A 21951-nucleotide genomic window follows, 5' to 3' on the forward strand; every position below is an offset into this window, starting at 1 on the left:
TTCGGTTCTCACCGGTATCTATAATACAAGATATTTTTCCAAAAGAGGTATAACATTTTTTAACCGTGATTAATAACAATTTCACATTTGGTTACAATCTATCATCCACTATATTTGGTTTCAAATTAATGTAATTGTCAGTAAAGACATTAAAATTTCTGCAACTTTTGAAATGTTTCTTTCTTCCCCTCAACCACTAGTCTAAATTGTCCATGAACACTACTCATTATTTCTGCAGCAAACACGAGGAAATCTGCAGATGCTGGAAATTCAAGCAACACACACAAAATGCTGGTGGAACGCAGCAAGCCAGTCAGGACAAAGGGTCTCGACCCAAAACGTCGACAGTGCTTCTCCTTATAGATGCTGCCTGGCCTGCTGTGTTCCACCAGTAGTTTGTGTGTGTTGCTCATTATTTCTGCTCTCTCTTGTACTACATTTAATTTTTTATGTATATTTAGTTTTGTACTTTATATTTTTATTATGTATTGCTCTGTACTGCTGATACAAAACAATATATTTCATAACATACACTCAGTGGCCACTTTAAGTGCCACTTGTACCTAATAAAGTGGCCACTGAATGTATGTTTGTGGTCTTCTGCTGCTATGGCCCATCCACTTCAATATTCAACATGTTGTGCATTCAGAGATGCTCTTGTGTGTACCACTGTGGTTATTTGAGTTACTGTTGCCCTCCTGTCAGTTTGAACCAGTCTGGCCATTCACCTCTGCCCTCTCTCATTAACAAGGCATTTTCACCTACAGAACTGCTGCTTGCTAGATTTTTTTTTTGTTTTTCATACCATTCTCTGTAAACTCCAGAGCCAGGATTCCCAACCCAGGATCCAGGGACCCCTTGGTTAATGGTAAGGGGAACCCCTGCTCTCAAGACTGTTGTGTGTGAAAATCCCAGGAGATCAGCAGTTTCTGAGATATTCAAACCACCCCATCTGGCACCAACAATCATCCCGTGGTCAAAGTCACATAGACCACATTTCCTACCTTTTCTGAAGTTGGGTCTGAACAACAACTGAACCTCTTGACCATGTCTGCATGCTTTTATGCATTGGGCTGTTGTCACATGATTGGCTGATTAGGTATTAGTATTATTACAAGCAGGGAATAGGTGTACCTAATAAAGTGCCCACTGAGTGTATGTCAGTGATAATAAACCTGATTGTGATTCAAGAGCAAGGAAAAAGCCTTAAGATCCCAGCACCTCTGTCCCTGAAACAGCGTACAATAATCAGTATTGAGATGATGACTACCCGACAAGTTCAGTTTGAAATAAGTCATCCAGTGTCACAAGCCACCGATCCTAGAAACAACCCAATTGCAATTTAGAAATTCACAGCGATTCGTTATGAAGTTGCTAACAGTCCCCATTAATTTGTATTTTATATTTAGCCTGTACCAACCTTGCAAGTGTTCCAGGGTGTTGAAAACGACTGGATTTGGTACTTCACTCGTCAGTAACTGTGAAACGTGTTAACACAACAGTGCACCGTAGAATACAGTGGACTTTCACTCCACAGCCTCCCTACTTATACTGTCCTCATGTTGTTATCATGGAATAGTAGTCACGTGGTTAGTAAATTCCCAGGTTAACTGCCATTTTCAAGAACTGCTTAATGAGGGACAGGAAACCCTTGCAAGTCATTAGTTTAAGGTGTTTTATGATTATATCCTCATTTTAGAAAGAAGGGTTAGGGTCTTTATCTCATTTTCCATTGACTACCCAAGATATTATAACATTTGCCGTATGAGTTACAAGGAAGCAAAAGTATTTTACTGCAGATTATTTGAAGTGAAAGATCACAGTATTACTCAATCATTATCAAAGGTCCTGTCACAGCCTGTCCTCTCAATAAAATCAGTATCAGTCTAAGACCTTTTATGCAACTTTGATTAGATTTGGGTTTAACACAGCTCAGATAAGATAGTGAAAAGTTTTTGGTTGACTGTTTTCATACTAACTGAGTAGAGCAGGGGGCTAAATACACATCCCTGAACTGCTCCTGCACTGATGGAAATTGTGGAGGAGATGATTTTGCCAATCTGAACTGACTAGAGTCTACAAGTAAAGAAATCCAGGTTCCAATTGCACAAGGGGGCATTGAGACCAGGTCTTAAAGTTTACTAATTAGTTTTGAATAGTATCTTCTGCAGACCTGTTGCTTTGGTAGGTGAATTGGAATGGGACATTGGGCATGGCCCAATCGCTCCACTCAAACTTAAAGAGAATTCCAGATGTCCAAGCTCTGAAGTTCAGCACTAATGTTAGTGTGTAAGGTACTGGACAAGCTTTATGGAGTCTTGGTGTTTCTAATTCATCCAGTTCCGTTCTGGTCCTTCATGTTTTGAGTTTACCAATCTATGGAGGACAGCATGTGTATACATGTCTCTCTCCAGCAGACTTCATCATGATCATCATCACTCCAGTACTCCAGTATTTCTACTATTTTTTAATGTTTCTTAATTGTACATTTGATTTTTTTGTGTTCCATCACTGAGCAGCAGTGAACCATCTGATTGGCCTATCGGAGTTCTCTTTGGGAACTAGTTAACTTGATCAACATTTCTGATCTGGCTATTGTTCACGATTGCACTAAATAAGTAAATAAATAAATAAAATCTCCTTCCCAAACACCTTGGCATTAGCATTAAGAAGCTGTAACAGTCGCTGGTTGGTGCTACCATTTGGGCAGCCATTGCCTGTTGATGCCACATTGAGAGCTTTGACTGAGTGCCTGACTAGTTGGATTTTTCTCAACCATTCATGTCCAATAAGTGCTGGCCCTCCACTTTCCAACACATAAAGCTCTAACTGCTGTGTTTGTCCTTCATACATCATATTCACTTTCAGCTTCCCTCTGGGAGACACGTTTTTTTGTCTGTGTAGGCCTTTCGTATCTCTGAGATCTTCTCTAATGGTACCTTAGAAAACAGTCTGTTGTAGTCAGCCTCTGGAAATATAGACAAAGCTGACCCTGTATCCAGCACCATTTTCACTTTTACACCAGACACATCTATAGTGATCCAGATGATTTTGTGATCTGTTTCAGTAATACTGTGCAGTTCTAGGAATGACAGCTCACCTTTGTCAGACTTTGTGTTGTCTAATTCTGTTTCACATTCAGTCACTTTATACATTTGCTTAGTTTGGTGTTGAAACTTTTCACTCGGTGTGGTTTCTCTCTTTGGTTGCATTTTTAATCTGACTTTTACATTCTCTCTGTGAGACGTTTTCTGTTACACTCTCTGCAAACTTCTTCTTTTCAGCCAACAGTCATTTGCATCATGGGAGGGTTTACCACATCAATAACATTTCTAGTTTTTTGCACCATTCAGGGACATTTTGTGTATTTCAGATTCTAACCTCTTTTCTCTGTAGTTCTGCTGCATCCTTTGCTGCAGACACTAATGATATTGCAATGGTCAATGCCTACATTAAGGTTAGGTCTCTTTCAGACAGTAGCCTCTTTTGAATGCTTTGACTATGCATGCCACATACAAGCCTGTCCCTTGAGGCATCAGGAAGTCCATCTTTAAAGTCACATTACCGGGAAAGTTTGCACAGTTCTACAATGTATTCAGAAATACTTTCATCCTTTGACAGATTCCTTTTGTAAAATCTATACTCTCAGCTAATACCAGCAGTTTAGGACACCAGTGATTTTGTAAAATTCGAACAATTTCATTGAACATCTTGCTTGCAGGCATTTCAGGGGTTCCTAAATTGCATAAGAGATGATATGTTCTTGTACCTATTAAGCTAAGAAGCATGGGGGCATCCTTTTGCTCAACCACTTTATTCTTTCTCACAATTCAGTTCAACCCTCTCAACCCTCTCAATACATAGAAGTATCGACTAGAGATGGGGCAGTGTTGGATCTCCTGTTAGGGAATGCGATAGGTCAGTTGACAGATGTATGTGTTGGGGAGCACTTCAGGTCCAGTGATCACAATAGCATTAGCTTCAATATAATTATGGAGAAGGACAGGACTGGACCTAGAGTTGAGATTTTTGATTGGAGAATGGCTGACTTTGAGGAGATGCGAAGGGATTTAGAGAGAATGGATTGGGTCAAGTTGTTTTATGGGAAGGATGTAATAGAGAAATGGAGGTCATTTAAGGGTGAAAGTATGAGGGTACAGAATCTTTATGTTCCTGTTAGGTTGAAAGGAAAGGTTAAAGGTTTGAAAGCACCATGGTTTTCAAGGGATATTAGAAACTTGGTTCGGAAAAAGAGGGATGTCTACAATAGATATAGGCAGCATGGAGTAAAGGAATTGCTCGAGGAGTATAAAGAATGTAAAAGGAATCTTAAGAAAGGGATTAGAAAAGCTAAAAGAAGATACGAGGTTGGTTTGGCAAATAAGGTGAAAGTAAATTTGAAAGGTTTCCACAGTTATATTAAAAGCAAGAGGATAGTGAGGGATAAAATTGGTCCCTTAGAGAATCAAAGTGGTCAGCTATGTGTGGAGCCGAGGGAGATGGGAGAAATTTTGAACGATTTCTTCTCTTCGGTATTCACTAAGGAGAAGGATATTGAATTGTGTAAGGTGTGGGAAACAAGTAAGGAAGTTATGGAACCTATGACAATTAAAGAGGTGGAAGTACTGGCGCTTTTAAGAAATTTAAAAGTGGGTAAATCTCCGAGTCCTGACAGGATATTCCCCAGGACCTTGAGGGAAGTTTGTGTAGAAATAGCAGGAGCTCTGACGGAGATCTTTAAGATGTCATTAGACACGGGGATTGTGCCGGAGGTTTGGCGTATTGCTCATGTGGTTCCATTGTTTAAAAAGGGTTCTAGAAGTAAGCCTAGCAATTATAGACCTGTCAGTTTGACATCAGTGGTGGGTAAATTAATGGAAAGTATTCTTAGAGATAGTATTAATAATTATCTGGATAGACAGGATCTGATTAGGAGTAGCCAGCATGGATTTGTGCGTGGAAGGTCATGTTTGACAAACCTTATTGAATTTTTTGAAGAAGTTACGAGGAATGTTGACGAGGGTAAGGCAGTGGATGTAGTCTATATGGACTTCAGCAAAGCCTTTGTCAAAGTTCCACATGGAAGGTTAGTTAAGAAGGTTCAGTCGTTAGGTATTAATGCTGGAGTAATAAAATGGATTCAACAGTGGCTAGATGGGAGATGCCAGAGAGTAGTGGTGGATAATTGTTTATCGGGATGGAGGCCGGTGACTAGCGGGGTGCCTCAGGGATCTGTTTTGGGCCCAATGTTGTTTGTAATATACATAAATGATCTGGATGATGGGGTGGTAAATTGGATTAGTAAGTATGCCGATGATACTAAGGTAGGAGGTGTTGTGGATAATGAGGTGGGTTTTCAAAGCTTGCAGGGAGATTTATGCCGGTTAGAAGAATGGGCTGAACGTTGGCAGATGGAGTTTAATGCTGAGAAGTGTGAGGTTCTACATTTTGGCAGGAATAATCCAAATAGAACATACAGAGTAAATGGTAGGGCATTGAGGAATGCAGTGGAACAGAGAGATCTAGGAATAACAGTGCATAGTTCCCTGAAAGTGGAGTCTCATGTAGATAGGGTGGTGAAGAAGGCTTTTGGAATGCTGGCCTTTATAAATCAGAGCATTGAGTACAGAAGTTGGGAGGTAATGTTGAAATTGTACAAGGCATTGGTAAGGCCAAATTTAGAATATTATGTACAGTTCTGGTCACCGAATTATAAGAAAGATATCAATAAATTAGAGAGAGTGCAGAGACGATTTACTAGGATGTTACCTGGGTTTCAACACTTAAGTTACAGAGAAAGGTTGAACAAGTTAGGTCTCTATTCATTGGAGCGTAGAAGGTTGAGGGGGGATTTGATCGAGGTATTTAAAATTTTGAGAGGGATAGATAGAGTTGACGTGAATAGGCTGTTTCTATTGAGAGTAGGGGAGATTCAAACGAGAGGACATGATTTGAGAGTTAGGGGGCAGAAGTTTAAGGGAAACACAAGGGGGTATTTCTTTACTCAGAGAGTGATAGCTGTGTGGAATGAGCTTCCTGTAGAAGTAGTAGAGGCCAGTTCAGTTGTGTCACTTAAGGTAAAATTGGATAGGTATATGGACAGGAAAGGAGTGGAGGGTTATGGGCTGAGTGCGGGTAGGTGGGACTAGGTGAGAGTAAGAGTTCAGCACGGACTAGGAGGGCCGAGATGGCCTGTTTCCGTGCCATGATTGTTATATGGTTATAGACACAGATCAATATGCACGTGTAGACAACAGATCAATACACACGTGCAGACACAGATCAATATTCACATGTAGACACAGATCAATATGCACGTGTAGACACAGATCAATGCACGTGTAGAGACAGATCAATACGCACGTGCAGACACAGATCAATACGCACGTGCAGACAGAGATCAATACGCACGTGCAGACACAGATCAATACATGTGTAGACACAGATCAATACTCACGTGCAGACACAGATCAATACTCGTGTGGACACAGATCAATACGCACATGTAGACAAAGATCAATACACGTGTAGACACAGATCAATATGTACGTGTAGACACAGATCAATACACGTGTAGATACAGATCAATATGCACGTGCAGACACAGATCAATACTCACGTGCAGACACAGATCAATACTCGTGTGGACACAGATCAATACGCACATGTAGTCACAGATCAATACACGTGTAGACACAGATCAATACATGTGTAGACACAGATCAATACACGTGTAGACACAGATCAATATGTGTAGACATAGATCAATACTCATGTGTAGACACAGATGAATATGCACGTGTAGACACAGATCAATGCACGTGTAGAGACAGATCAATACGCACATGCAGACACAGATCAATACGCACGTGCAGACACAGATCAATACTCACATGCAGACACAGATCAATACTCGTGTGGACACAGATCAATACGCACATGTAGACACAGATCAATATGCACGTGTAGACGCAGATCAATGCACGTGTAGACACAGATCAATACACGTGTAGACACAGATCAATACTCACGTGCAGACACAGATCAATACTCACGTGCAGACACAGATCAATACTCGTGTGGACACAGATCAATACACGTGTGGACACAGATCAATACATGTGTAGACACAGATCAATACGCGTGTAGACACAGATCAATACGCGTGTAGACACAGATCAATACACGTGTAGACACAGATCAATATGCACGTGTAGACACAGATCAATACATATGTTTAAACACAGATAAATATGCATGCATGGGCACAGATTACTCAGGTAGATACAGATCAATACATAGCGCTAATGAGAGTCATTGCTCTAAAAGAAATAGATCCTCCCTGTTCTGTTGATCAAAGTAAATACACTGAGCTTCACTGGAAATGGAGCTCTGCTGTACCCTCTGCTGTAGGGTACAGAAGAATTAGCTTTAGAGGAGGTTATAGCATTCAAACCCTGCCTCAGCTGTCGAGCATCCCTCGTTGATTCCAGTCTAGTCCAGAATCTCCACTTCACTTAGAGATGGCTTTCCAGAGATCATACCTGCACCTCTTGTAGCAAACTTGATCTCCAGACTTGAATGCCTCTGATCTGGCTCTCAGCGGGTTTTGGACTTCATTGTTCATTCAGGGCTTATGGTTGGGGAAACGCTAAAACAATTTTGTGGGAACACACTCATCTACAGCTGACTTAGTTAATTTATTTTTTTTAATGTAGAGCTCTATTTGTAATGTATAGTCTTTATTATTATGTATTGGAATGTACTGCTGCCGCAAAACAGCTAATTTCTTGACATTTGCTAGTGATATTAAAACTGATTTTGATTCTGATTCTGCTTCTGACAATTTGGTCAGTTTTTACTAAATCATATGCTGATTCTGTTCCATAGATTGCAAACCACAATGGCCTTATCCTCTTCCCTTCTGTCTGTGCTCAGTGGTGACATGGACTGGGCTGTATCGACCACTACATGGTACAGCCCATTATCATGAAGTGATGGTACTGGGAGATAACACCATAAAACATAAGGAGCAGAATTTTGCCACTCAGCCCATCAAGTCTGTTCCACCATTCCATCATGGCTCACTTATTATCCCACTGGAGCTCATTCTCCTGCCTTCTCATCATAACCTTTGACACCCTGACTAACCAAAAACCTGTTCATTTCTGCTTTAAATATACCCAATGGCTTGTCCTCCACAACTGTCCATGGCAATGAATTCCATAGATTCACCAGCCTTTGGCTAAAGAAATTCCATCTCATCTCTGTTCTAAAGCTGCATCCTTCTATTCTGAGGCTGTACCCTCCGGTCCTAGACTCCCCCACTATAGAAATATCCTCTCTACATCCACTTTATCTAGACCTTTAAATATTCAAGAGGTCTCAATGAGATGCCCTGTCATTCTTCTAAATTACAGTGAGTTAAGATGTACAACCATCAAACGCTCCTCATTCATGAACCCTTTCATTCCTGGAATGATCCTCTACGACGCCAGCACATCTTTTCTTAGATAAGCAGCCCAAAACTGCTCACAATACTGAAAGTGCAGTCTGACCAAAACCTTATAAAGCCTCAGTATTATATCCTTGCTTCTTATACTCTAGTCCTCTCAAAATGGAAACTAACATTGTGTTTGTCTTCCTTACAACCAACTCAATCCGCACGAGGACTCCCAAGTCCGTTGCACATCAATTTTTTTTTTATTTTCTGCCCATTTAGAAAATAATTCATGCCTTTTTGACTTCTGCCAAAGTGCATGGTTATACCTTTCCCTACATTATTTTCCATTTGATACTTCTTTGACCATTCTCACAATCTATGCAAATCCTTCTGTAGATTCCTGCTTCTTCAACACTACCTGCCCCTCCACCTATCTTTGTATGATCTGCAAACTTGGCCACAAAGCCATCAATTCTGTTATCCAAATTGTTGACCTATAACGTGAAAAGAAGTGTCCAATAGCAGTTTATGTCTGCCTAGTTGCACCATGTGATGTCAAATCCAATTACTGTTCTCAATTACCAATAAAGAGGTTGGGTCTGGATTACAGTTAACACTAGTTCTTACTGGAAACAATTGCACAGAACATAGAAAAATACAGACAGGAACAGGTCTGTCAGCCCACTATCTTCTGCCAAACCAAACAAATAATTAATCAAATAGCCAACTAAATCAATCTCTTCTGCCTACACAATGTCCAGATCCTTCCATTTTCTCACATTCATGTGCCTATCTAAATGTCCATTAAAAATCTCTTATGTATTTGCCTCTATCACCACCCCAGGCAGCACATTCCAGGCACCTAACATCTCTTTTGAAATTACCACCTCTCATCCTAAATGCATCCCTCTGGCATTAGACATTTCAACCCTGGATAAAAGATATTCCCTACCTACTCTACCTATGCCACTCAAAATCTCATAAACCTCTGTCAGTGTCCCCCTCAGCCTCCGCCACTCTGGAGAAAACAACCCAAGTTTGCCCGACCTCTCATTATAGTACATGCTGTCTAATCCAGGCAATCTTGGTAACTCTCTTCTGCACCCTCTCCAAAACGTCAACATCCTTTCTATAATGAGGAGGCCAGAACTGTATGCAATACTGTAGATGCTGGAGTTTAATGAAGCTGCATCATAACTTTTGAACTCAGTGCCTTGACTAATAAAGGCAAGTATGCCATTGGCCTTCTTAACCATGCTATCAACCTGTGTAACCACTTTCAGGGAGTTATGAACTTGGACTCCAGGATACCTCTGCTCACCAACACAGTTAAGGATCTTAACAGTATACTGTTTCAGTACATTGATCTACTAAGGCACAATGCTTCACATTTGGCCAAGTTCCCGTATTAACCACATACCCACTGATAATGACTCTCTCTTTTTGATCTGAGCACATTGTGAAAATGCTGTCTGATGACTGAAAGCAGATTCATAAGACTCGGTTCTCTTTTTGCAGGTTCAACCTCAAAAGGAACTGATTAAACTTGAAGTTCTTTTTGAAAGTAGGGAAAGAGAAATATTTCTAATACACAACACAAATGGAGTTACTTAATGAATTGCTGCTGTAAATCTACATTATACTTTCTTTATTCTGTAAGGCTTATTTAACATATCTGTCACTGGTTTGACCAATTTATGATCTAACTAGTTATAACTTGCTGTATGTTCAGTTCCTTTCCATCTTTCATCAACAGAATGATATTTCCAAAACATGCCTAGACTTATGTTTTGCTCTGAGAATGAGGGTTACTGTGATACATACCACTGCCTGGTTCTACCTGGAACATTATTTTTGAAGATAAATTATTGTTAACAGAAGTGGTTGTTTGTGATGTAACAACCCCCCCTTTTCTTCCAGGTAGACGGACTTTAGAGAGGGGCCAACCATAAAGAAGAGATGGAGGGAAGTCAGCACACTGCTCTTGTTAAAATCAGCGAAGAGAAATTCATTTCAAAGTAAGTGAAGCCCATCACTTCCAGATTCAGATTTAGATTTCTTTATCATGTACCTTGAAACAATGAAATGTGTCATTTGCATTGACAACCAACACATCCACTTTCTTCTCCTATCGGGTTCCTACTTTTAAAGCCCATTATCTCTTTAGCACCTATCACCTGCCAGATTCTCTCTTCATTCCTCCTCCCCCAGCACGTGTCTAACCTCTCACCTATCACTTGCCAATTTGTACTCCTTCCCCTCCTCCTACCCTCTTATTCTGGCATCTGGGGAATTTTCAGATTGACTTCATAATCTCTCTCTCTCTCTCTCTCTCTCTCTCTCTCTCTCTCTCTCTCTCTCTCTCTCTCTCTCTCTCTCTCTCTCTCTCCTCTCCCTCTCCCTCTCCCTCTCCCTCTCCCTCTCCCTCTCCCTCTCCCTCTCCCTCTCCCTCTCCCTCTCCCTCTCCCTCTCCCTCTCCCTCTCCCTCTCCCTCTCCCTCTCCCTCTCCCTCTCCCTCTCCCTCTCCCTCTCCCTCTCCCTCTCCCTCTCCCTCTCCCTCTCCCTCTCCCTCTCCCTCTCCCTCTCCCTCTCCCTCTCCCTCTCCCTCTCCCTCTCCCTCTCCCTCTCCCTCTCCCTCTCCCTCTCCCTCTCCCTCTCCCTCTCCCTCTCCCTCTCCCTCTCCCTCTCCCTCTCCCTCTCCCTCTCCCTCTCCCTCTCCCTCTCCCTCTCCCTCTCCCTCTCCCTCTCCCTCTCCCTCTCCCTCTCCCTCTCCCTCTCCCTCTCCCTCTCCCTCTCCCTCTCCCTCTCCCTCTCCCTCTCCCTCTCCCTCTCCCTCTCCCTCTCCCTCTCCCTCTCCCTCTCCCTCTCCCTCTCCCTCTCCCTCTCCCTCTCCCTCTCCCTCTCCCTCTCCCTCTCCCTCTCCCTCTCCCTCTCCCTCTCCCTCTCCCTCTCCCTCTCCCTCTCCCTCTCCCTCTCCCTCTCCCTCTCCCTCTCCCTCTCCCTCTCCCTCTCCCTCTCCCTCTCCCTCTCCCTCTCCCTCTCCCTCTCCCTCTCCCTCTCCCTCTCCCTCTCCCTCTCCCTCTCCCTCTCCCTCTCCCTCTCCCTCTCCCTCTCCCTCTCCCTCTCCCTCTCCCTCTCCCTCTCCCTCTCCCTCTCCCTCTCCCTCTCCCTCTCCCTCTCCCTCTCCCTCTCCCTCTCCCTCTCCCTCTCCCTCTCCCTCTCCCTCTCCCTCTCCCTCTCCCTCTCCCTCTCTCTCCCCCTCTCCCTCTCCCTCCCCCTCTCTCTCTCCCTCCCCCTCTCTCTCTCTCCCTCTCTCTCTCTCTCTCTCTCTCGCCCCCTGCAATAGAGTCCTTGCATCTTTCTAGTGTTTTCATGACTGCAAAATGCAAAACACTATGAGCAATTACCATCAGTGTGAAACACAGTAGCTAATTGAAATACAGCCAGCAAGTTCTTTAGAGCAAAGACATTTATTTTTGACCATCTGCATTCAACAAGAACTATGTCTCCATCTGAGTCATATCTCTTTCGGTGCCCTCAAAATCAGTGTTTATGAAGATGGGTGCTGCTAGCAATGGCATCGTTAATTGCCTATCCCTGGTTGATCTTGGGAAGCATTTCCAACTGCTGGGAGAGGGAGCATTGCAAGACCTCCAGTGAGTGTCCTTCATGGTGGATGTCACCTTTCTGAGGCACTGCCTTTTGAAGATTTGCTTGATACTAGGGGAGGCTTGTGCTTTGGTGGAGCTGCCTGAGTCTACAGCCTTCTTTCGATCTTGTGCATCGGGGCCCCCATACCAAGTGATGATGCAACCTGTCAGAATTCTTTCCGTGGCACTTCCTCCCTCACTCACTGGTATCTTATACCCAGTGGGGAGCAGAAAATAGAGGGAATGACCAGGGTGGGGATCTTTGATTATGCTGGCTGCTTTACCAGGGCGGTAGGAAGTGTAGAGGCTGGTCCCTGTGATGTGCTGAGTTGTGTCCACACCTCTGCTGTTTCTTGCAGTCTGTGCAGAGCAGTTGCCATTCCAAGCTGTGAGGGTCAACTGACAAATGTCAAATTTCCTGAGGTTTCTGAAGAAGTATTTGCAATGGTGAGCCTGCTTGTCTGTGGAGTCTCTATGGTTGGACCAGGACCGGCTACTGGTGATGTTTACAGCTAGGAACATGAAGCTCTCAACCATATCCACGCCAGCACTACTGATACGATCAGGGCTTGGTGATTATTTTTAAATCACGTCTTATTTTACTTTTCTCAATTCTAGAAACATTGTATCAAAAGTTATTTAGTGAATGAGAGAAATAGAATGATAGATCCTTATTGAGAGACGCTGTTAGGCACAGACGTCATAACCTTGTAATCACTCCAGCTACTCCCTTTGTCTCACGAGGTTGTGACCACATCTTATTATAAATAATGAATTGTAAGCAGTTTCCATTCTTAAAATTACTGGTAAATCAGCTTTCAGACTGAATGAAAGATGCACAATCTACTATTTTAGAGACACAAGAGACCGCAGATGCAGGAAATCTGGAGCAGACACAATTTGCTCAATCTGGAGCAAGAGTTAATTTTCTCAGTGGCTCAGGCAACATTTGTGGAGGGAAATGGACAGTCGATGTTTCTGGTCCAGATGAAGGGTCTCATCTCAATAATTATTACTATTCCAATAATAAACCATTCCATGTCCAATTCTAGCTAATTTTTGTTGGTGGCCACAGCCTCAGTGCTGCAGGGAGCATAGTAAACGGTGCAGAGCGACCTTTGCCTCGTCCTGATACCCAGCCTTTTCAATCCATCTAGCTCAACGTTTAAGTTGTCCAAAAAGCTGGTCATCCCTTGCACTGGGACCCGGGCCACCACATTCAGGCCCAAGTGCATCCTTTTCAAATTGACCTAGCATCTTAGATTGATCCAACCTCACTCTTGATATAGGAGGATGTGCTCTGAAACTCCTCCACTCCAACTTTTCTCCACTTCGCACACCCCAACTCCATCTCAACCATGTCTCAATCTCATCCCAACCACTTTTCCATGAACGTGCTGCAACCTTGCTCCGATTCCACATCACACCCACACTCCTCAACCACCAAGTCAGTCTCACATTCGCTCACCTCTTCATTGTTTCCAAAGGTCGTCTACCACAGTTTTCCACAAAAAAATTATCAATAAAGTATTTAGCTGTATTTCTTGCTTTAGGAACCACTCATCTTCAGTAGCACCATCTTAAACCAGCTTGTCATCCGGAGCAGTGAGACTGGCTCCTGAGGCTGTGTTGTGTTCTTTGTGTGAGATGTGGGAATTCTGGGAGACCTCCAGCCTCCTGAATAACCACATCTGCACCAGGTGCATCGAGCTGCAGCTCCTCAGGGACCATGTTAAGGAACTGGACCTTCAGCTGATACGGGAAACTGAGGGGGCGAAAGATAGAAGCTACAGGGAGGTAGTCACTCCTAAGTTGCAACAGGGAGGTACCTGGGTGACTGACAGGAAAAGGAAGAGAAATAGGCAGCCCATGCAGTGTACCCCTGTGTCCGTTCCCCTCAGTAACAGGTTTACTGCTTTGGATAATGTTGGGTGGGACGACCTACTGGAGAGAAGTCGCAGCAACTGGCACTGAGTCTGGTGCTGTGGTTTAGAAGGGAAGAGGAGCGAAGAGTAGTGCAGTAGTGATAGGGGATTCCTTAGCTAGAGGAGTAGACATGCGATTCAGTGGACGTGAAAGAGACACCCAGATGGTATGTTACCAGGATCAGGGTTGGCCATAGATCAGATCCACGGCAGGTAAGCAGCCAGAAGTCTTGGTACACCTTGGCACCAATTGCATAGTCAGGAAAAGGGAGGAGGTCCTGAAGAGAGAATATAGGGAGTTAGGTAGAAAGCTGAAAAGCAGGACCTCTAAGGTAGAAATCTCTGCAGTGTTCCTGTGCCATGCGCCAGTGGGGGTAAGAATTGGATGATTTGACAGATGAATGTGTGGCTGAAGAACAGATGCAGGGGGCAGTGGTTCAAATTTCTGGATCATTGAGATTTCTTCTGGGGATGGTATTACCTGTACAAAAGGGATACGTTGCACCTGAACCCAAGGACGGGCAGTATCCTTGCTGGAAGGTTTCGTAAAGCTATTGGGGAGCACTTAAACTGATTTGGAAGGAGGTTGGGAACCAGAGGGACAGGGCTGAGAATGGGGCAGTTGGTATCGAAGTAGTTGCAGTGTATAGTGAGACTGTGAGCAAGGACAGGCAGATGACAGAGAAAAATGGCAGTCACTGAGATAAGTTGCAGTGTAAAAGGGGGACAAGATCAAAAAGGGTGTCAGGTGCAGAAATGAAGGTGTTATTTTTGAATGCATGGATGTCACCAGCAGGGATGACAGCAGAACAGGAATGGCTGGAGTCTCTGAGAGCAATTTGGAAGGCTCAGGAGAGATACATCCCGAGTATTTTAAAGGCAATTTGACACAACCGAGGTCGACAAGGAAAGTGAAAGCCGACAAAAAGGCAAAAGAGAGGGCATGTGATAGAGCAAAACTTAGTGGAAGTTAGAGAATTGGAAAGCTTTCAAAAACAAAAGGAAATCAACTGAAAAAGCCATAAAGAGAGAAAAGATTAAATATGAAGATAAGCTAGCCAGCAGTATCAAACAGGTTAAAATGTTTTTTTCAGATACATAAAACGTAAAAGAAACACAGAAAGATAGAAAATCTACAGCATAATACAGGCCCTTCAGCCCACAGTGCTGTGCCGAACATGTACTTACTTTAGAGATTATGCAGGGTTACCCACAGCCCTCTATTTTTCTAAGCTTCATGTGCAAAGCTAACAAATTTCACATCACATGATGATGATAATAAATCTGATTCTGATTCTGACCCATCCAGGAGTCTCTTAAAAGACCCTATCATATCCGCCTCCACCACTGTCGCCGGCAGCCCATTCCACGCACTCGCCACGCTCTGCATAAAAAAACTTACTCCTGACATCCCTCTGTACCTACTTCCAAGCACCTTAAAACTATGCCCCCCACTCGTGTTAGCAATTTCAGCCCTGGGAAAAAGCCTCTGACTATCCACACAATTAATGCACTTCATCATCTTATACACCTCTATCAGGTTACTTCTCATCCTCTGTCGAAAATGGATCAGCCATGATGAAATGGTGGTGCAGAAACGATGGGTTGATTAGCCTAATTCTTCCCCTCTTCCGAGTCTTAAAATGGACACATCTTTCTTGTGGTAGTGCCCCTCATAGATGTGCTCAATGGTGAGGAGGACTTTTCCTGTGATGGACTGAGCTGCATTCACCACTTTCTGCTGTCTTTGTTTGTGGGCATTTGTGTTTTTGTACCAATGAAATGTTAGTATTTAGAAATGTTTTTCAATAGAATGTTGGCAAAAGAATGGATCAACACACAACTGCTGAAGAAACTCAGCGGGTCAGGCAGCATCTGTGGGAGGAATTGGACAGTCGATGTTTTGGGCTGAGACCCCTCATCTGGACCCAAAGCATTGACTGACTTTTTCCCTCTGCAGATGCTGCCTGACCTGCTGAGTTCCTGCATCTGCAATCTTCTTTGTCAGAAAGATACTGGATTGTGCATCTTTCATTCAGTCAGAAAGGTCATTGGTTGTGGTTATGTTAACCATAATTTTATGAATGGAAACTACATCCAGTTCATTGTTTAGAGCAAGACGTGGCCACAGCCTCTCAAGACGGAAGTGAGTGCTTGGAGTGATTAAAAGGGAAAGTTGAGATACGATGTCCGTGGCTCCCATCACCACGTGAAAACAAATATAAAGTAAAACTGTAGAAATGAAATGTTTTGAGATACAGATTCATGTTCACATTAAGATTTATTTATCACATGTACATTCAAATGTACTTCACAGTGAAATGTGTCATTTATGTTAACAACCAGCACATATGCTGGGGTCAGCATATGGGGACAACATGCATTATCACAATGCTCAGCAGAACAACACAGAACAAACAATGCAATCAAAGCAGCAACAGTGAAACAAGCTCTTCTGCACCGTCCCAGCCACACACATGGACAGTTCTCCAATTCCAGGCCAGGCTTCTGGACCATGGTCTCCATGATCTCAAGAACCTCAGCACAAAAATAAGTAGAGGCTGATTTACCTTTCCTGCTTCACCCTAAGACATAGGAAACAAATAAAATGCAAGGGCCACTGTAGTGTACAGGAGGTTTGTCCAAGAGTCAGATAACAGCAGGGTAGAAGCTGCCCTTGAGCCTGGTGGTACATTTTCTCAAGCTTCAACATGCTTGAAAATGCTTTTGTATATTCTCCCTGATGAGAGGGGAGAAGAGAGAATGCCTGAAGTAGGAGGGGTATATGGGAGGAGAGGAATGTTCACTGTTTTGGGTTGAGAACTTCATTAGGACAGAGTAGGGTCTCAACCAGTCATCCCCCCAGCAGATACTCCCTAACCACCAGAGTTACAGAGGACTTAGAAATTTACAACATATTACAGGCCCTCCTGCCCACAATGTTGTGCCAACCATGTAACTAACCTACTATAGAGACTGCCTAGAATTACCCTACTGCATAGCCCTCTATTTTTCTAAGCCCCATGTACCTATTTAAAAGACTCTTAAAAGACCCTATTGTATTCATTTCAGTCGCTGCCGCCAGCAGTGCATTCCACACACCCACCACTCTGTGTAAAAAATTTACCCCTGACATCTCCTCAGTACCTATTTCCAAGCACCTTAAAACTGTGCCCCCTTGGGTTAGCCATTTCAACCCCAGGAAGAAGCCTCTGACTATTCACATGATCAATGCCGCTCATCATCTTATACACCTCTATCAGGTCACCTCTCAACATCCATCACTCCAAGGAGAAAAGGCCGAGTTCACTCAACTACTTCCAGTAGATAGCTCTTTGCTCCAGATTCCAATATCTGCTGTCTCTCGTGTATACCTGTCCTCCTCACCTGCCTATCGCTTCCCCCAGTGACCCTCCTTCTTCCCTTTCTCCCATGGTCCACTCTCTCTCCTATTAGATTCCTCCTTCTCTAGCCCTTTACCTTTTCCACCTATCACCTCCCAGCTTCCTCCCCACTCCCAAACCCATCAGGTTTTACTTATCATTACCTAGATTGTCCACCTTCCCTTCCTCTCCATCTTCTTATTCTGGTGTTTTACCCCTTCCTTTCCAGGCCTGAATAAGGGTCTTGGCCCAAAATGCCAATTGTTTATTCATTTCCAAACATGCTGCCTGACCTGTTGAGTTCCTTCAGCATTTTGTGTGTGTTGCTCTGGATTTCCAGCATCTCGTGTGTTTGTGTCTACCTTAATTAATTTACTTACAGATATCATTATCATATTTAACATTTAATAATCTGCATTTTATCTTCATAATCCAGGTCAGAACTGTTAATGCTTCTGAAGACCTACAACTGCTACCAAGAAGGGAAGAGTTTCCAGTTAAGGCATAAAGAGGTAGGACAGTTTTTCACTCTGGCTTGTCAGTTTGCACAACACTGCGTCGTGATGTACAGGGTGATGAAATCATGTGTAATGTCTGCTGATACTGTCAAAGTGTTTCTCTCAGACTGTAATCTGAGGAAATAGATTCTGTAATTCTCCATTGTGTTAACGATTAAATCATCATTTTCCGTTCATATGGTCTTACCCATCACCAGTTTCACCAAGAGATGAACTTACATGAGTATTTGAAACAAGTTATGGCCAAGCTAGGAAGGAGCTGCTCAGCAGCTCAAGGCCAATCCAGGACGACAGACGCAAAATGCTGGAGGAACTCAGCAGGTCAGGCAGAATCTATGGAAATGAATAAACAGCCGATTTTTTGTGCCGAGACTCTTCTTCAAGGCTGGAAGGGAGGGGGAAGATGCCAGAATCCAGGCCAATACATCTGATCAGCTGATCTCATCCACACCTCCACATCTGAAACACAAATGACTTATTTTCTCCCATGGTAGTGGAAGTGAACACAGAATAGGGATGTAGGAGTGAGTGATGGTAGTGAGAGGGAGCACTGAGCCTTGATTCCTGTAAGTTCACGGGCTGGAACTCCAGGAAAGACTGGCACTAGCCATTTCTGAATAGAAATGATCTCTCTGCTGAGTCACCTTCTTACAGCAGTGACGCAGCAGGAGCTCAGGGATCCAGCAACAGACTTTATTTTCTCAGAATGCATCTGAATAGGCTGAGCATTACTGGCACCAGCCTACCTACCTTCAAGGACATATATACAGAAAGATGCCAGAAAAGGGTCAGTAACATCGTGAAAGATCCCAGTCATCCTCCTCATGGGTTGTTTGTCCCACTGTCCTCAGGGAAAAGGCTACATAGCATCCATGGCAGGGCCACCAGACTCAAAAACAGTTAATTTCCTCAAGCAGTCAGAATGGTCCACAACTCCACCCACTAACCCACCCCTCCACAATCCCAACTAACACTACTTTATCATTTCCTGTCAGTCACCTTCTGTACAGACTTTCCTGTACCTTGAGTCACTTGATGTACATACAATCAATCTACCGTAAATTCCGGACTATAAGCCGCTACTTTTTTCCCACGCTTTGAACACTGCAGCAACACTGCAGCCTATACTACGGTGCGGCTAATGCATGTTTTTTTTTCATGCCGCCAAAAACATTTTGCCTCGTAACAGTAGACTGTTATGAATCCCGTAACTGGGGAACTTACCAGCAAAGATAGAGAGGTCCGTTGAAGTCTGATGTCACTATTTTCAAACGTTTTATTTATAAAGGGACACAAAAGTAGGGTTAATACATACATTCAGATAGTGCACATCGTCAACACTCAATCTAAAGCGCGGGTATAATAATAATCATCATTAAGTGAGCTCTGCTGATGTCTAGGGGTTAATAGATTGTCCGTTGGAAATATAAAAGTCACTCAGAAAGTCTGCAGGCCTCAGCCCTTTGAAAATCGCTGGGTTTCATGTGGAGCGACCGAGAGAGAGAGATTGGGGGAGAAGAGTAAGAACTTGCCGAGTCTTGATGAATCTTCCGTGAAATCGGGGGAGCGTTGGTTTCCTCGCCCTGATGTTAGTTAAAAGCGGTTTTCTGTGATTTCAGCCACAAATTCCAATCCTGGAATCGAACGCACGTGGCTTCCTTCATAATGGCTTCCCGCTGCGGCAGGATCACTCTCATGTCTTCTTGGTGCGTCTGAGGGGGCTGTCCCCCTGAGACTCTCCTTTATACTTCCTCACGGGGTCGCAGGTGTCATTCAGGTTGGGATGATGCAATCTCTCTCTCAACCAGCCCACCTTGCCCGAGGGCTTTTCACGTGGTCTCCATGAGACAATAGTCGTTGTCGTCTTATTCTGTATCCCGGGTGGGACGTGCAATTTGGCACGTTTCTCTCTCTCTCTCTCGTACTGGGTCTACTGACCCCCCCCCCCCCCTTCGACGGGTGCTCTTGCAATTCTCACAAAGGAGGGGGCTGGGATCATAGCAAGACCAATAAAATTGATGAGTAGTTCACAGAGGTCCAATGAAATTGTACGATAAATCAAGCGCACTTTCACGATTAAATTATTGTAAATCAGTCATTTGTACTGACCCTCATCAACATGGAAAACACTCGAAGAAAAGCATATGATGCAGCTTTTAAGTTAAAGGCGATCAATAACTTTTCCTGGTAGGCTGCAGTATATATTTTTTTTACCAGTCGTTAGGAGATATTGGAATGTTGTTCGTGCACTGTTCAGTAAAAAAGTATATGCAACTTAATTTGTGTGTTACCGATACGTATGTATATTTAAAAGTAGTTGTGTTACAGGCACTGTTCGAGAAAAAGCATTTGCAATATGTATTAGTTTATGTTACCATACAGATTTAATTAAAAGTTAAAAAATCCTCACGTGTAATATCTTTCTGTGTAACTATCTCATATTACAACATGGGACACCTGCGGCTTAAAATCCGGTGCGGCCTGTACAAGTACAAAATTGATTTTCTTTCTAAAATTAGAGCGTGCGGCTTTTAATCAGGTGCGCTCTGTAGTCCGGAATCTACGGTACATATATAAGCTACCTTACGTATTTATATTTATTCTGCGTTTTATTATTATGTGTTATTTGTTTTTTATCGTGCTGCATCGGATCCAGAGTGACAATTACTTCATTCTCCTTTACACTTGTGTACTGGAAATGGCATTAAACTATTTTGAATCTGGAATGTTCCATTGTTTTTAACTGTATTTAACTAGATCACATCTGGTGGTCAGAGGTGTTGTGAGCAGGTATCCTTCAACAAAGAACATGAATGATAAAGATTTCTTTTCCACCTTTGTTATTCACTCACTTGTTCTATTTCTATCTTCCCTCTCTCTGTACCTTTATTGCTTCCATCCCCATCTCCATCTTGTGGGGAGCAGGCACAGCTCCACAAATCAGAGTAACCAGCCCCTTCTCTTTGCATGCCCCTCTCTGCCAGCATAATCAAAGACCCCTCCCGATCTGACCATTCTCTCTTCCCCCTCATCCTGTTGGGCAGAAAGCACAAAAGCCTGAAAGCATGCAGCTCCAAGCTCAAGGAGAGCTTCTACACCACCGTCATAAGTGGTTCCGTAAGATGGGTTCTTGAGCTCACCATCTACCTCGTTATGACCTATCATCTGTCTGCTCGGCACCTTACAGTGTCTGTAGCTGTTACGCTTCATTCTGACTTGTTATTGTATTGCCCTGATCAGTCTGAGTGTACTGTGTAATGATTTCATATTTTTATTTAGAGGCACAAGACAGTAACAGACCCCTGTGGCCCAACAAGCCCACACAGCCCAATTACAACCATGAGACCCGTTAATCTATCGGTACATATGTCTTTGGAATGTGGGAGGAAGCTAGAGCACCAGGAGGAAACCCACTCAATCATAGAGTCATAGAGCACTGGACCAGGTCCACCTGCTCTACGCCAGAACCTTTAAAACTGCCCTCTCCAAACAACCCACTTCTGGTTAAAATGGTGCTACTGAATATATGCGAGAGCATCTGGTAGACAAAAAGCTAAAAAAAAATCCAACTAAAAACATCACCAGAAAATACCTTTTCTGAGGAAACTGTATTAAATTATCAGTGCAAGTAGTGAAGGGGTAAACGATGGTGAGGTGAGTTCAGGAAATGAGCCAAGATGGTGTGCTGCAGAATCCCAGGCAGAGAAGTTCCGATGCTCATTCAACTGGCCCGGGAGTGAGGCTGGATCACTCAGGGTGCTGAAAGAAGTCAGGGGCCTGGGTAGAGAAGTTCCGATGCTCATTCAACTGGCCCGGGAGTGAGGCTGGATCACTCAGGGTGCTGAAAGAAGTCAGGGGCCTGGGTAGAGAAGTTCCGATGCTCATTCAACTGGCCCGGGAGTGAGGCTGGATCACTCAGGGTGCTGAAAGAAGTCAGGGGCCTGGGTAGAGAAGTTCTAATCCTCATTCAACTGGCTTGGGTGCAAGGTTGGATCACTTTTGGCTGCAAGCTTATTTGAAAAGCGTGAGAGC

At 43.5% G+C, this 21951-nt stretch overlaps 1 protein-coding gene across 2 annotated transcripts in view; it reads left to right on the top strand.

Annotated features, from left to right (window-relative positions):
* The window catches only part of rassf4a (Ras association domain family member 4a), a 143047-nt gene that overhangs the window by 14436 nt on the left and 106660 nt on the right, over positions 1-21951 (top strand). For both annotated transcript variants that reach the window (XM_059946804.1, XM_059946805.1), the window contains exons 2-3: positions 10368-10461; positions 17838-17913. In XM_059946804.1, the coding sequence (XP_059802787.1) occupies positions 10403-10461; positions 17838-17913 (135 nt within the window). In that variant the 5' untranslated portion in view covers positions 10368-10402. The remainder of the gene's footprint in view (positions 1-10367; positions 10462-17837; positions 17914-21951) is intronic.

Source organism: Hypanus sabinus, chromosome 21, assembly GCF_030144855.1.
Source record: "Hypanus sabinus isolate sHypSab1 chromosome 21, sHypSab1.hap1, whole genome shotgun sequence".
NCBI lineage: Eukaryota > Metazoa > Chordata > Chondrichthyes > Myliobatiformes > Dasyatidae > Hypanus > Hypanus sabinus.